The following is a 15,357-nucleotide window of genomic DNA, read 5'->3' as shown; positions in this document are numbered from 1 at the left end:
TACGTAGAACTAAATGAGAATAAAAACACTGCTATATACTAAGAATTGTAAGTTATAGTTAAAATAGTGATAAGAAACATTTTAGACTTCAATGTTTTCTGATTCAGAAAAATTCCAACCAAATTTCCAACAAGTTTTTTGTATTTCTAAATTATCACATAATTTCTACTTTTCCCCATGAATTATTTCTAAATGTCTATTTAAGACTTTCAAATGTATAGGATCTTTATGGTTCTATCTTTTCAAAAATTGGTCTCTACTGTAATCGATTACAGTAAAATGTGGTTTGTATGAATCCAATGTTTGAAATTTTTTGAGATTTGCCTTATAGTCAATACTATAAATGTTCTATGTGCTTTAAAAAATAAATGCTTTTTTTAAAAATCCTCTAAAAAATAGGCATGTTCTAGTTGTTGGCTATTCAAGACATTTTTCTTCCGAAATTTAGAACCAGCTTGCCCATGTCCATCAAGATAATCCTAAAATTAAATGAGGTAATAAGCATCCTACAACTGTGCAGACTCCTAGTGAAATATCTGTTCATGTTTTTTTATCATTTTTTTTTACAATTTTAAGTGTCTTTTGCTCATTTTCTAATTGGACAGTTTGTTTTTATTATTCTTTTGAATTTTGAGAGATCTTTATTTATTCCAGATATAAGGTCTTTCTTGGAGATGTGGTTTGCAAATACTTCCCAGTATGTAGCTTATGTTTTCATAGGTTCTTTGACAGAGCAAAAGTTTTAAATTTTGATGAGGCCTGAGGTTGTATGGTAAGCATATGTTTAATTTTATAAGAAATCCCACAGTCTTTTGCAGAGTGGCTGCATCTTTTCACATTCCCACCAGCACTGTATGCATGACCCAGTTTTAGCCTTACCACTATTTTTTATTTTATCCATTAAAGTAAGTTTTAGTGATACCTTGTGGCTTTAATTTGGGTTTCTCTAATGGCTAATGATACTGAACATCTTTTTATGTGTTTATTTGCTATCTGTATATAAGCAAAACTTTCAATATCTCTTTACAATATGACCATCCACACAGAAAACTTGTATCTATGAATAAATTATCAAGCCTATAGAAGATTGAATTGTTTACAAAACAATTAAGTTCTTATACAAAAGAATAGAAGCATTCAAAAATGTAATTTTAAAACACCATTACATTAATACCAAAAAGCACTTATTTGATGCAGCTAATGAAAGATATATAACATCTTTAAAAGTATAGCTACATCATATAAAGTATCATAAAAATTTATTGAAAGACATAAGTATATGGTCTGTATACTAATAGAAAGAATCAATACTTGGGGGAGGGCTTCTAAAACCAATTATACAGTCAATTATATCTCTGTCAAAATCATGAGTTTTTTGTGTTACCTGATGAAATACTCTGTGGAAGTATTCCAAAATACTCTGTAGAAGAATATCCAAGATTTATGTGAACATGGTGAAGAGACTTATTCTATCAGATAACAAGAATCAATTTAATGCCAGAGTAAGTGTGATGGTATGATTCTGAACCACAAAAAGATTAAACAGAAAAGAGATCTCAAAACTATACATATGAAAATTTGCTAAATGACAAAATGACAGTGGAGAATAAACAACTTGATAAATGCCTAATAATGACTACTTGGTAAATGGGGCTAGCCAGCGGGGTACCTATAACAAAACTACAAGAGATAGGGAGGGGGACTATTCTCACAATTCAAAGAAATAAAATACAGTTAGATGAAACTCCTAAATCTGGGCACGTGGGTGTCTCAGTCAGTTAAGCAACTGCCTTCAGCTCTTCAGCTCAACTAATGATCTCAGGGTCTAGGATTGAGCCCCACATCAGGCTCTGCTCAGTGAAGAGCCTGCTTCTCCCTCTCCTCCATCCCTCCCCACTGCTTGTGCACTCTCTTTCTCTCTCTCAAATAAATAAATAAAATCTTAAAAAGAAAAATAAACTCCTAAATGTGAAAATCTAAAATTTAAATTCACAAAAATACCTTTAATATCTTGTTCAAATACAACAAAGAGAAATGGTAAAACATTTTGTTTCACTAACAATTATAACTTTTGATTAAGAAAGAAAATCTTTAAAATATGAATAGATGAGTCACAAACTGGGAAAAGCAATAGTATTCAAACTTCTAAAAATACATGAGAAAACAAAAGAAGTTTTAAAATGTACAAAGGTTTTAAACAAGCAGCGCTGAGAGCAGAAAAACACTAGATCTAATAAAAACATGAAAAGATGCCTAACCTCATTAGTAATCAAATAAATAAAAATTAAAATAATAATGACATAAAATTTCACAACTCCACAGTCCATAAAAATTCAAAAATTTGATATCACTATCAAGTGTTGGTAAAGATGTTGAAAATGGAAACTTGACACAAGACTAACAAATTTAAGAGCAACTTAGCTATAACTAGTAATTTGAAAAATGTTCATATCTACATAATATGTTCACATCTACATGACTACACTCTCAGTCAATGAGAGATGAAGAATACAATAAATGAGATTAGAAACAGGTTTGATGAGGGGGCCTGGGTGGCTCAGTAGATTAAGCCTCTGCCTTCAGCTCAGGTCATGATCCCAGGATGCTGGGATCAAGCCCCGCATCAGGCTCTCTGCTCAGCAAGGAACCTGCTTCCCCCACCCTCTGACTGCCTCTCTACCTACTTGTGATCTCTCTCTCTCTGTCAAATAAATAAATAAAATCTTTTTAAAAAATCCTATTTTAAAAAAAAAGTTTTGATGCAATGAACAGTAGGCTGGGGGGGAAAAAAAAAAGAGGAATGAATTAGTGACCTAGAAGACAAAATAATGAAATACAATGAAGCTGAACAAAAGAGAGAAAGATGAATTATGCAACACAAGAATAAATTTAGGGAACTCAGTGACTCCATCACATGTAATAACATTCATATCATAGAAGTCTCAGAAAAAGAGAAAGAAAGGCTGGCAGCAGATTTAGTTCAAGAAATAACAGCAGAAAACTTCCCTAATCTGAGGAAGGAAACAGACCTCCAGGTCCAGGAGGCACAGAGAACCCCCAACAAAATCAACAAAAGCAGGCCGACACCAAGACATATTGTAATTGAATTTGCAGAGTATAGTAATAAAGAAAAAAAACCTTAAAAGCAGCAAGATAAAAGAAGTCGTGAACTTACACAGGAAAACCCATAAGGCTACCTGGAAATTTCTCAAAAGAAATTTGGCAAGCTAGAAGGGAGTGACATGATATATGCAAACTGCTGAATGAGAAAAATCTGCTCCCAAGAATACTCTATCCAGCAAGGCTACCATTCAGATTAGAAGGAGAAATCGTTTCCCAGACAAATGAAAACTAAAAGAGTTCATGACCTGCAAGAAATATTAAAGGGAATTCTTTTGAGTGAAAAGGAGAGTCCAAAAGTGGCAAAAACAAGCTAGGATCAGAGAAAGCCTCCAGAAATGACAAAAAAGTAATAAAATGGCAATAACTCTATATCTATCAATAATTACTTTGCATGTACATGGACTGAACAAGACACATCTATATGCTAGCCATAAAAGACTCATCTGAGATCTAAAGACATATGCAGATTGAAAGTGAGGGGGTGAAGAAACATTTATCATGCAATTGAATGCCAAAAGAAAGTCAGAGTAGCAATACTTATGTCAGAAAATTAGACTTTCTGTTCTTGTATTATTTTTATCCTGCTTTGGTATTTCGGGTAGTACTGGCCTCATGCAATGATTCTGAATGTGCTCCCTCTATTCCATTATTTGTAAAATTTTGATAAAGTTTGTCATTAATTATTTTTCTTAAATGCTTGGTAGATTCACCAATGAAACAAGGTGATCTAGAGCTTTTCTGTGCTGGGAGATTTTTATTCCTAATTCAACTTTAATTCTTGTTATTGGTCTAAGAAGATGTTCTACTTCAAGATTCATGATTCAATCTTGATAACTTGTTTGTTTTTAGGATTATCTGGGTTTTTTCCTAAATTATCTGATTTGTTAATATATAATTGTTTCTAGTAATCTGTTACCATACTATGTATTTTTGTGGTTATCTGTTCTATTTTTTTCTCTTCCATTTCTTATTTTGTTTTGTTTTTTGGTTTTGTTTTGTTCTTTTTTAGATTTTTTTAATTTATTTGACACAGAGATAGAGATCACAAGTAGGCAGAGAGGCAGTAAGAAAGAGAGGGGGAAGCAGGCTCAGCGCTGAGCAGAGAGCCTGATGCAGGGCTCGATCCCAGGACCCTAAGATCATGACCTGAGCCAAAGGCAGAGAGGCTTAACCCTCTGAGCCACCCAGGTGCCCCCCCTTATTTTGCTTTTTGAGACTGAGGCTTCTCTCTTTTTCCTTAGTTGATGTAATTAGAGCATTGTCAATTTCGAGGTTTTTTGTTTTTTGTTTTTGGGTCTTTTTTGGAAAAACTGGTCATTACTTTCAATATTATGTTATTGCTTATTCTGGTCTCTATTTTATTTATTTCTCATTTTTCTTTGTTATTTTCTTCCTCTACTAAATTTCAGCCAAGTTTCTTCTTTTTCTAATTCTTTGTGGTATAATATTGTATATTTGAACTTGTTTTCTTAATATAAGCATTTATAACATAAAAAATTATAATTTAAATAAAGAAAATGAATAAACAGATAGTAGGCAAATGCAAAGTGAGAGTGGCTCTATTAATATGTACATGTTGCTCTTAAAATTGAAATCATTAAACAGATAAAGACATTCTATGTATATAATAAAGATAAGATATATATAAGAATATTTAAGAATTATAAGTTCATACTCATAAAAATAGAAGCTGAACATTTACCATGGTAAGTTTTATGGTTTCAGTTCTTTTGGACAAGAACTTAAGGACCACAAATAATGCAAAGTAATTTATGAACTGGTCTTTTAACCACCCTATCAAAACTACTCCTGCCATCACTTCCACCAAGGCCAGTTAATCTATAACATATCATCCTGTTCACTTAGTTTACAAAATGTACCAAAATTTTAAACTGTCTTGTTTATTTGTCTGTTTACTTATTTATTGTGCTCCTGTCATTAGTATGTAAGTTCCCCAAGGGCAGTGATCTTATCTATTTAGTCCACCATTATATCCCTCATTCTGAAAATAATGCCAATGACACAGTAACATTTACTGAATTAATTAATCAGTTAATACCTTTCATGTTCCACCATTTCAGAAACAGATGGATTTTTGGAAAAAAATTCTCTTAGAGTTTCATTTCTTTTACTTCTTCTCCTTGGCAACGGTTCTGCAGTCTTAATATGAGAGATGACAAAAATGTTACAAATTAAAGCTAAACTCTAAACACAATATTATAATTTACTCATACTCTAATGCTTATCTCTTGACATTGAAATACAGTGATTTCTTTATACCGCTCAATTAAAATTATTATCAAAAGAAACAAAAAAATATGATTATAAAAATAACCATGTGATAACTTAAGAATTATAATGTACTGGGACACCTGGGTGGCCTAGTCAGTTAAGTGTCCAACTCTTGACTTGGGTTCAGATTATGATCTCAAAGTTGTTAAGATCAAGCCCCATGTCAGGCTCCAAGTGTAGCCTGCTTAAGTAAGATTCTCTCTCTCCCTCTGCTCCTCCTCCCTCCCACTTACACACACATGCCAGCGCTCTCTTTTTCTCTTTCTCTCAAAAAAAAAGGAAAGAAAAAGAATTATAATGTTCTATATAATAATAAAATTATTCGTTGATATTTCCTAATTTCATATTATAATAAATTATACTGTAGCTAATCATCTTTAGATATGTGAATCTCTTATTTCATTAACTTAAAATTCAAAACTCATAAGAAACTTACTCTTCCAATTTCCATTACTGCAGCTTTAAACTTCTTAAAAGATTTGGTTGTCTTTTTACATAGAACATTATCCTTATATTTCATTTTTCTTATTCCAAGTAGGGACTCATTCCTCCTGATATAAAAATACAAAGTCAGTTAAAAGGATCTGTAAGAATTTGCAAAACTATACCAAAACAATAAATCTTTAATGAATGTTGTCACTGAAATTATAAAAGAAGGATATCTAAAATTGTTTGTGTCTCATGCATAAATTAGATTGTGATATTCCTGAACATCAAGGAATAGCTGGCCTCTTGAAAGAACAAAATGTAAATCATACCACAAGATGTGATGAGAGCTGATGTGTGACATAGGAAAAACAGAACTGGATTGAAAATAAAACAACATGAACATATCCCTTCAAAACAGAAAAGATAATTATGTAAGAGTGACCTTGGACAAGCTATCTTGCTTGCAACAGATTTCAGTCTCTTTGGTTCCATAATGTCCAGGCTCCTAGCCACTATTGCTTTCTGGATACCAACAGGTCCTAAGCATTTTATCTGACTATAAAAACTTTTCTCTTCCCCTAATCATTTATTGAAGTTCTTAGTCTCATTTTTTCAATCTGCCATGGACCCCTATGATAATTCTTCAAATACTGTTAAATCTCTTATTATCCCTCCTTCTACTCATACTTACTTTCCCTGCAACTTATATATTTTCTAAAAATTATATTTCTTTGAGTAAGTATTTGCCAATTTCAGCAAAATCCTGCTATAATTGGGGTGCCCGGGTGGTTCAGCTGGTTAAGTGGCTAGGAGCCTGGACAAGTCAGTTAAACAACCAACTCTCAGTTTGGGCTCAGGTCATGATCTCAGGGTCCTGGGATTGAGCACCAAGTCAGCACAGAGTCAAATTGTCCCTCTCTCTCCTTCCCATTCTTTCCTCCACACGCATTCTCATTCTCAAGTAAATAAATAAAATCTTAAAAAAAAAAAAAACAAACCACCTATCACGTGATAACTGAGATCCAAAACTTTAAAGGGAATAAAATGTAGGGTCACATCAATAGAAGGCTAATGAAATGACTGGGTGAGTTGGGATAGCTAGTTACATGGGGTTCCAAATCTATCTTAGTCTTCAATTTTGATGATGATCATCCTGGATCCTGTGGTTGGTTAGGACTCCAGAGCAGCTGCAGCAATTCCAAGTGTCCCCCAGCTAATTAGCATTCATTTCGGCAAATGTTTAGTCTGCCTGAACTAAGAAGCTTAGACCAACGACCACGGGGAGATGGGGATCCACCTTCCGCAACTTGCACTTTGATAACTGGTTGCCTGCCATTTCCTAAGCAGGTTGGTCTCTTCCCTACCTCCTGAATCTCCCAACCCCCAGAAAGCTTGAGCTGGTTGCTGTTATTGCAGAAAGAGATGCAAAGGAGAGGAGGTCACAAATAAACACTTACCATCCTGCTCTCTTCTCAACATTCACTTCCATGCTCTGAAGAACTTTCACGCCTTAAACAATTAAACTCCTCCACTTCTCAACCTCTTCACAGAATGCTTCCTCCTAGCTTTTTATTTTGTTTATGGCATGTTATTAAAAATGGTATTTTAAAATTTCTATGTAGTCAATGCTATTGATCTTTGATTTCATGGCTTATTCATTGTATTGATTACTTATATTACTACCTGTTTCTAACGTGAAACTTGGATCTCAATAGCTGTCTACTTATTATTTCACAAACAGAACTCTGTTATACGTTATCTGGTAATACAAATCTCTTCTGATTTTTCATTTTTTGAATTTTTTTTTATTATTCTACACAATTCCATAAAGCTAACATGATTGGAATTACATTAAATCAACAAATTAATTTGAAGATAATAGAAATTACAGTAGTCCATCTGCCCATCAAGAAATGCACTATATCCCCATTATCCAAGTCATTTTAAAAAATATCTCTTAGTAAAAATGTTTGGTCTTCTTTTATTAGCCTAAGTCCCCTCACAAATCCTGATAAATTTAATCCCATGCTTCATAGAAATGGGATCTTCTTTCCGTTATACTTTCTAGTTGATACCGGAAAGCTATTGGTTTTGTAGCTAGCTAGAATCCTATGGAGTTCTATTATTATTTCTGATAGTTTTCAGTTAATTACCTTAAGTTTAAAAAATAATTATTTGCAAATACCAATAATTTTTTCTCCCTTTCAGAGTATTTCACTGTGGAATTCATTTGATACACATTTTTGAGACCCTATTATGCGATAATCACATGAATTCTAATCCTAATTTCTATTTCTTATTTTAATGCATAGGCAAGAATTTTCAGAACAATATTAGGTGATAGAGGGAATAATAAGTTTCCTTCTTATAAAGCTTATTTTAAGAGAAACTATTCTTCTAATCCTAATTTGCCAAGAATGGTTGTTGAATTTCACCAAATGACTTTTTAGCATCTCTCATAGGCTCCTTTGACTGCCAGTAATAATTGCATTTACAGATTTTCTACTATATTTATATTAATAATAAGATCTATATTTTCAACACTGAATTTATAAGCTATTTTATGAATTTTTGTTTTTATATACTGCTAAGACTGATTCATAATTTTCTATTTTTTAAATTCTTTTTATAAACCTGTTATCAGAGACTCCTGTGATAAATTTACTAGGAAATTTTATACCCACATGTTGAAGTAGCTTTATATAAAGTAAAACTTATTTGTTCCTTTAAATTATGAAAGAACTAGCCTAACAAAAAAATCTGAGCCACTCAAATTCTTTTTAATACTTTAGTCAATTTTTATAATTTAAATTTTTCCAGATGATCATCACTTTCCATGAGAAATTTCAAATTCATTCATATTAAATTGTAAATGCTATTATCTAATGTTTGTTTAACCCCTTCCAAATTTAGAATTATTACTTCTTTGGATTACTTGTATTTCACTTTTTCTTATTATGGTGGCTGGAAATTCACCTAATTTATTAATATCTTCAAAGAACTAGCTCTAGCAGCTATCAATTAAATTTTTTTTTTCTTAAGAGAGGGAGGTGGGGGTACAGAAGGAAAGGAAGAGAGAAATATTTTCAAACAGACATGGAACCATATGAGAGTTCAATCTTAGAGCTGAGACCATGACCTGAGCTGAAGTCAAGGGTCCAATGCTTAATAACCAATTGAGCCTCCCAATTATTGGGCTGGCGGAAAGGGCTACTTAAGATGGCGAAAGTTCCCGCCACCAGACCTGAACTCGGACAGGAGAACAAAGACCCAAACAGGAATCTGAGACCCCTGCCCCGGGCTCCTGTGAACCAATGGGACCCCGACGAGCAGGCGAGATATCCAAATAAGGGAAACTTGCCAAAAGACCCCTGAGCACCCCCCCCCAAGACCCCTTAAAAGCCCCCTCCTCCCTGCCCTGGGCGCGACTTCCCCACTCTGGCTTTCCAGAGTTGCGGAACCTCGCCTGAGGGTGCCCACCTCCTCCCGGTGCAACTTTCTTGGCTCCCCTTCACCTGGGCCCTGAAACTTCACCGGAGAGAACCTTTAATAAACCTTGCCTTACACCCACTTCACCTGGTGTTGTGTTTATCTCATTGGAAAAACTTTACACCAAGTGTGCCTTCAATTATATGACTTTAAAACCAACTTCTAATTGTTTAATTTCAATTTGTATTTTCATTTTCTGTTTTCTGCTTTCTTATATCTATTTTATTTTTCTAATTGCTTGAGCTCAATAAAAATTCATTTTATTTTTCTTACTTAGTAATAGAGGCTTCTAAAGCTAAGAATTTCTAATTGCTGTTTTGAGCACATTTGATACTAACTTTTCTCATCATCATTACTTTCAAAAGTCTCTACACTTTTGGTTAGATTTCTTTTTTGATCCAATAATTATATATACGACAGTAATGTATTTTGTTATGAAATTTCAGTTTTATTATACTGTAAGAGAATGTGGTCTTTACAAATTTTAGTCTAGGTTTTCTACTGAGCCCTATTTTGCAACTTAAATATTACTTTTTTAAAAATTTAATGAGTGCATTAAAGGATGTTTAGTCTCAATTATTTGTGTATATATATGAAATTAGTCTTGTTAAATATATATATTTTCTGTGTCCTTTTGTTCTTTTTAAAGCAGCATGTTAAACTCTCTCGATCCTATTATAACTCTCTCGATCCTATTATATTTTGTGAAATCAGTTATTTCAGGACTTATTTCCATATACATTGATTTTTTTGTTATGTAAAACATGAAAATTCATGAAATATCTTCATTGTGATTTATAAGCATTATTGGTAGAATCACCCACTTTGAATATGAAAAGGCAGAACTGAAAATAAGTAATAAAGAGATCATTCTTTAAATGTTACCAGGACAACTGGTAAACTGGGGAACCTAAAGTTTAACCTAAATCCCCATACCAAAATAAATTCCATATGGATTAAAACATTAAATATAAATTGTGAAACCATAAAATTGGAAGAGAATACAGCTGCACATTTGCCTGTTGCAGAGTATTTTCTTTGTGCAACAATATGTTAAGCATACAAACATAAAAAGAAAATAGATATTCCTATCAAGGTAGAAATCAAGGTGCTCCATCTGTTCCTCCTCTATATTCCCTGGACTTGGAGCAGAGCATCTTAAAACATCGGCTCAGCCTTGCAAACTGAAATCATTACCTTTGTTTTGAACTCAGTCATACTGCTCAATCTCTAACCTTGAGTCTTTTGTTATACCACTGGTCAATACTGCTAAGCCACTCACTCTGCTTTTCTCTTTCAAAGTATCTATTATTCTTAGGTTGGACCTCCACAGTCAGCCCTCTAAATTACACAGCAAACCAAAAGTATTTTCTGTTTCTCTTTGGAATTAAGAATGTGATTCACAGCTTCCAAACTTCTAATCTCAGCTACAATCTTTTTAATTTAATAGCACTTTCTGATTAATTCTGGGAATACTATAACCTGTTTCATTTAATAAAAGCAACTTCCTCCTTTATCATTTGAGAATATGAAGTACATATATTCCAAGCTTTAGTTATAATAAATGAGGGGCCTGTTTTAGGAAGAATTTTTTCTATCTGTTTTTTTGAGAATGTTTCTCTTTTGCTGCCATTGTTTACATAGACCTCTTGTTATTGATGTTTCTTTTTTACTAAAATGAGAGAGAGGTCTATGCCCAATGGTGAAGCAAAAGCCCAGTCCTTGGAAGAAAATGTTTGTTTTTTGTTTGTTTGTTTGTTTCTTATTTATTTACATACACAGACACAAATCCTCACTCTCTCTTTGGTGGCTCTTTACCCCCCGCCAGGTGTATACCCCATCTTCTTTTTCATCCATCTTATATATCTTAAAGTGACAATGTTACCTATCTTTTAAAGTTATAAATAGTAATAAAATAAATATTACAAATACCTTTTCAAGAAGTCATAAACAGGATTTGTTATCTCCACCATAAGATGAAATTTTTCATCATTCATACATTTTAGCATAACTTGTGTAAAGAATTCTAGGAATCTAGGTCTCTGCTTAAATTTCATAACTGTGAAAAAAAGAAGTGTAACAGTAAATGTGGCAAGAACTCTTGTCTAAGATCAAATAATCCTTTGTAGTCTATATTTCATTTATTTTTCCAAATATCTCAGTGTTGAGAAATAGTTCATTAAAGTTGCCTCTACTATATGACAAGTTAGGGGAATAAATTGATGATAATTATCAGAATTACTAGTTACCCTAACTTTTTTAACTTTGAGTTAAACAGTAACATTGCTATTTCTTCACAGCTGAACTTAAAGATCACTCACATTTTTCAATTCCCTAGTTTTCACAAGCTTAATAATATCATTTACTACCAAAATAAGTAAGGTTCTATCTTTCTAGACTTTAAATCACATTACTTATAGTCAATATTCTACATTATTCTGAATGGGTAAGAACCTACTTAACTTCTAGGCAAGAGATTAGAAAGGTAAAAGCTTTCAGACAACCACAGAACCCACAGAATAAATTATCTTCAGTAGAAAATTGAATGAACAACATATATACATTTAGGTTACCTACCTTCTTTCACAGCACCTTTGACTGACCAGTTTAAAACAACAGGATAAAGAAATATAGGGTCCTCTGCTCCTGAGAGTTCAGTTGTAACATCTAAGGTTTAAAAAATTAGTAAGTTGTACGTTCCATTTAGCACGAATGACCAAAAATGAAAATTCTTTGGAAGGAATAAAAAATAGGAAAATGCTCAAATATTCATTTTAAATTATGTGCCTTCAAAATGTCAGCTATATCATTATATTTTGGAGTTTAAAAACTCCAGTGATCTCAATTATTTTCATATTTTCCCCCCAAAAAACCAAGGAGTCCACCACCAAATAGGTGAATAGTATCCAAGGAATGAGTCTCTCATATTCAATAGCTGTCGTATATCAGTAAATCCCAGACTTCAAAATATACCAATTATATTAACTTCATGTTTTCAAAATTACCTTTAAAAGACAGTAAAGTATAGATAATGAACAGTACAGCTACTGGAGCCAGGTTGTCTGGGTTCAAATTCTAACACTGATACTTTTTAGTTATAAGACCTAGGGAAGTTACTCAAAATCTCTCTGCCTCAGTTTCTTTACTTTAAAATGAGGATAATAGAACTTCCCCCATATGGTTCTTATATAAGAGTTAGATGTATACGTATAAAACATTTAACATGTTCCTGGCACACAGAAAGCACAGTATAAGACTATTATTTTTATTACTGTCTTGTTATTAAATCTATTATTTAGCTAGTAACATTATACTGTACTACTTAGTTTGTATGGATAATATGAAAATAATTCACATTTCTAAAACACTTTACATTTTGGGGCACGTGGATGGCTCAGCTAAGCATCCGCCTTCGGCTCAGGTCACAATCTTGGGGTCTTGGGATTGAGCCCCGCGTCAGGCTCCCTGCTCAGTGGGGAGCCTGCTTCTCCCTCTGTCTCCCTTTCTACTTCTGTGTGTATGCATTCTCTCTTTCCCTTGTGAGTAAATAAAATCTTAAAAATAAAAATCAGGTTTACTGGTTTTGAATAATAGAGCCTTGGGTTCAACCCATAAATTTAACTTGAAACAGACTTGGAACATACTGAGAGAGAGAGAAAAATATCCAGGTTTGGGAATTCTGGACCCAAATATAACTGAGGTACACAATAAGAGAGGTGAAGGAGGGACACTAATTTCTATGAGTGGAGTCAGCTCCAAAGAGGCCGAGGGCCCCAAAGTGGAACCTCCGACTTGAGAAAAATTTAGAGTAAAAAGGTGCTCTCTTGCTCTTCTAAAATATTTGAAGTACCTGCTTTTAAAAAGTGTGATAATATTTATCATCACCAGAAACTAAGCAGATTTCCAAACTGCAAACTCCAAAATTCCAATCATTGTGTTAACATTGGTCCATTATGAATGTATTATTTGGCACAAAGACCTAAAATTAAACTACTCTTTCACTTGGGTAGACCATGATTCAGATCACTCACACATTAACAACTTCCACGCTATCCTTTTATTTCTCGGTTACATTCTTGCCTAAAGTAGTGATTCTCAATTTTGTGTCCTCCTCTCCGATATATCTGGCAACATTTGCCTCCCAGGTGATTGTCACAGCTGGAGGGATGGTGTGCCAGGTATGTACAGATACATTACAGGTACTGCTCAGCGTCCTGTGGTACTGCACAGCAAAGAATTAGTTGGCCCAAATTGGCAATAATGCTGAGGGGGAAAAACCCTGCTTTAGAGTCAGAAGATTTAGGCTCTAAAACAAGCCAGCTATGTAATCCTAAATAAATCACTTAATCTTCATGAACCATGTGGGGGAGGAGGGAGTGGTTAACAATCCGTTTTTAACAGAGTATTGCTAGGATTACTGGCATAATGTAAAAGTACCTTAAAGGATTTACCAAATGCTAATCTCATCTTAACCCTTTTAACAAAATATTTTCTGATTTTAAAAAAACATAACACTAAACAGAAGTATCTAGAAAGGGGAAAAAAATTACATTGCTTTGTCAGTTTGAGTAGGTGTGTCTCCAACAAGGCCAGCTGTTCATTTATTTTTTCAGGTAATAATATCTGCTGTGGCTTCTTAGGCTTGGAAGACTTCTTAGAAGAACCCTAAAAACATTGGTTAAGTGTCAGAATGTACCTCAACATGTTTCAACAATTGTCACTTTCAAGTAATAATCTTTAAATTATTATTTCATACTTTCATGCTTGGTAGACAAAACTATGATCTACATGGCCAAGTGATATAAATTAATAACAGTCACAGTCATTTCATTCTAACTAAATGACAAACGTAACACTCAGTGTTTTATATAGGTTGGCCAAAATATTTCTTCTCTTCCCTTCTCCCTTCCAGTAACTACCCCCTCCCCAACTAGCACCACCCCTTTCATCCAATACACACACTCTTTTGAAAGCAGATGAGGGTCAAACTCTAAAAAATCCTCAAAAGAAAATTCCAGCCTGCCCTCAGAAATGTATTCCTTTTTCCTTTTTCCTTTCTTTTTCCCTGAGGAGCTTCTTTACAACTAAGCTAATTGCCTTTGCTGCTTTGCCTTTCAGTGAAACATAACAAGATCGGCAATTAGTGGATTAAGCATTGGCAGGTTTGTGCTCAGACTCCCCACCATGTTTTCAACAGTCTGAGCCTGAGAACTGAAGGTATTAATGTCTCCTGTTCTCCAAAAAAAACAAAAAACCAAAACCAAACCAAAACAAATCAAAACCCCTCCCAAGCCCCTATATGCTTCAAGGGACCTTGAGTGGCTATAAGGACTTCTGACTCCTCTAAATTTGGTACTAGCTTCTCAGTCCCTACAGCCTTAGAAAGAAGTAGCATGACCTGCTGGGCTTGAGGCTCCACGGAAAGGAGCAAGGAGTCCTGCCCTACAGTGATGTGAAGGGACAGGGTTGTGACTCAAGACCTGGGTGGCATAAGCAGCCCAGCTGATGGACTCTGAGAGCGAACAGCACTCGGTGGAAAAATCCCTCAAACTGCATCCAGCTTAATCAAAACTCTCTCTAGACAAAATAACCCCCATCCCAAAAAAGGAATTATGGCCTAAAAAAAAAAAATGCATCCAGGAAAACAGTGGTGATTTTTGAAGCTTTTTTGTGGCAAGCAGACACTTACATCTAATTCAGCATATAAAAGAGACAGAAATGGGGCTATTCCAATAGAAACAGAGTCCAGAAGTGATAGTCTCCACCCCTAAACCAGTCAGTGAAGGGGCTTCAAATGATTCCTAGTGCTCCTCAGAAACCCAATAAACTAAGCAACACTTCACAATTTGATCCACAAAAGCATATAACCACATGGTCTCTATAAGAGACCCTTCCATAAGACCCATGCTTGGGAGGCAGATAATTAAAAAGCAGTCTCAGACATTAGCAGTCTCATAAAGAAGACAATTTAGGTGTCACAGTGAGTTTAAGAAAAATCTACTGTGAACAAAGTAAAAAGCTCTG

At 34.0% G+C, this 15,357-nt stretch overlaps 1 protein-coding gene across 2 annotated transcripts in view; it reads right to left on the bottom strand.

Annotated features, from left to right (window-relative positions):
* CFAP54 (cilia and flagella associated protein 54) overlaps positions 1-15,357 on the bottom strand; it is a 316,944-nt gene that overhangs the window by 164,340 nt on the left and 137,247 nt on the right. For both annotated transcript variants that reach the window (XM_059186580.1, XM_059186581.1), the window contains exons 28-32: positions 13,884-13,998; positions 11,911-12,000; positions 11,266-11,392; positions 5,852-5,966; positions 5,183-5,283 (exon numbers count right to left, since the gene is read on the bottom strand). In XM_059186580.1, coding sequence (XP_059042563.1) covers positions 5,183-5,283; positions 5,852-5,966; positions 11,266-11,392; positions 11,911-12,000; positions 13,884-13,998 — 548 coding nt within the window. The remainder of the gene's footprint in view (positions 1-5,182; positions 5,284-5,851; positions 5,967-11,265; positions 11,393-11,910; positions 12,001-13,883; positions 13,999-15,357) is intronic.

Source organism: Mustela lutreola, chromosome 8 (assembly GCF_030435805.1).
Source record: "Mustela lutreola isolate mMusLut2 chromosome 8, mMusLut2.pri, whole genome shotgun sequence".
Lineage (NCBI taxonomy): Eukaryota > Metazoa > Chordata > Mammalia > Carnivora > Mustelidae > Mustela > Mustela lutreola.
The sequence above is the reverse complement of the archived record's forward strand: the minus strand, read 5'-3'. Positions and strand labels throughout refer to the sequence as shown.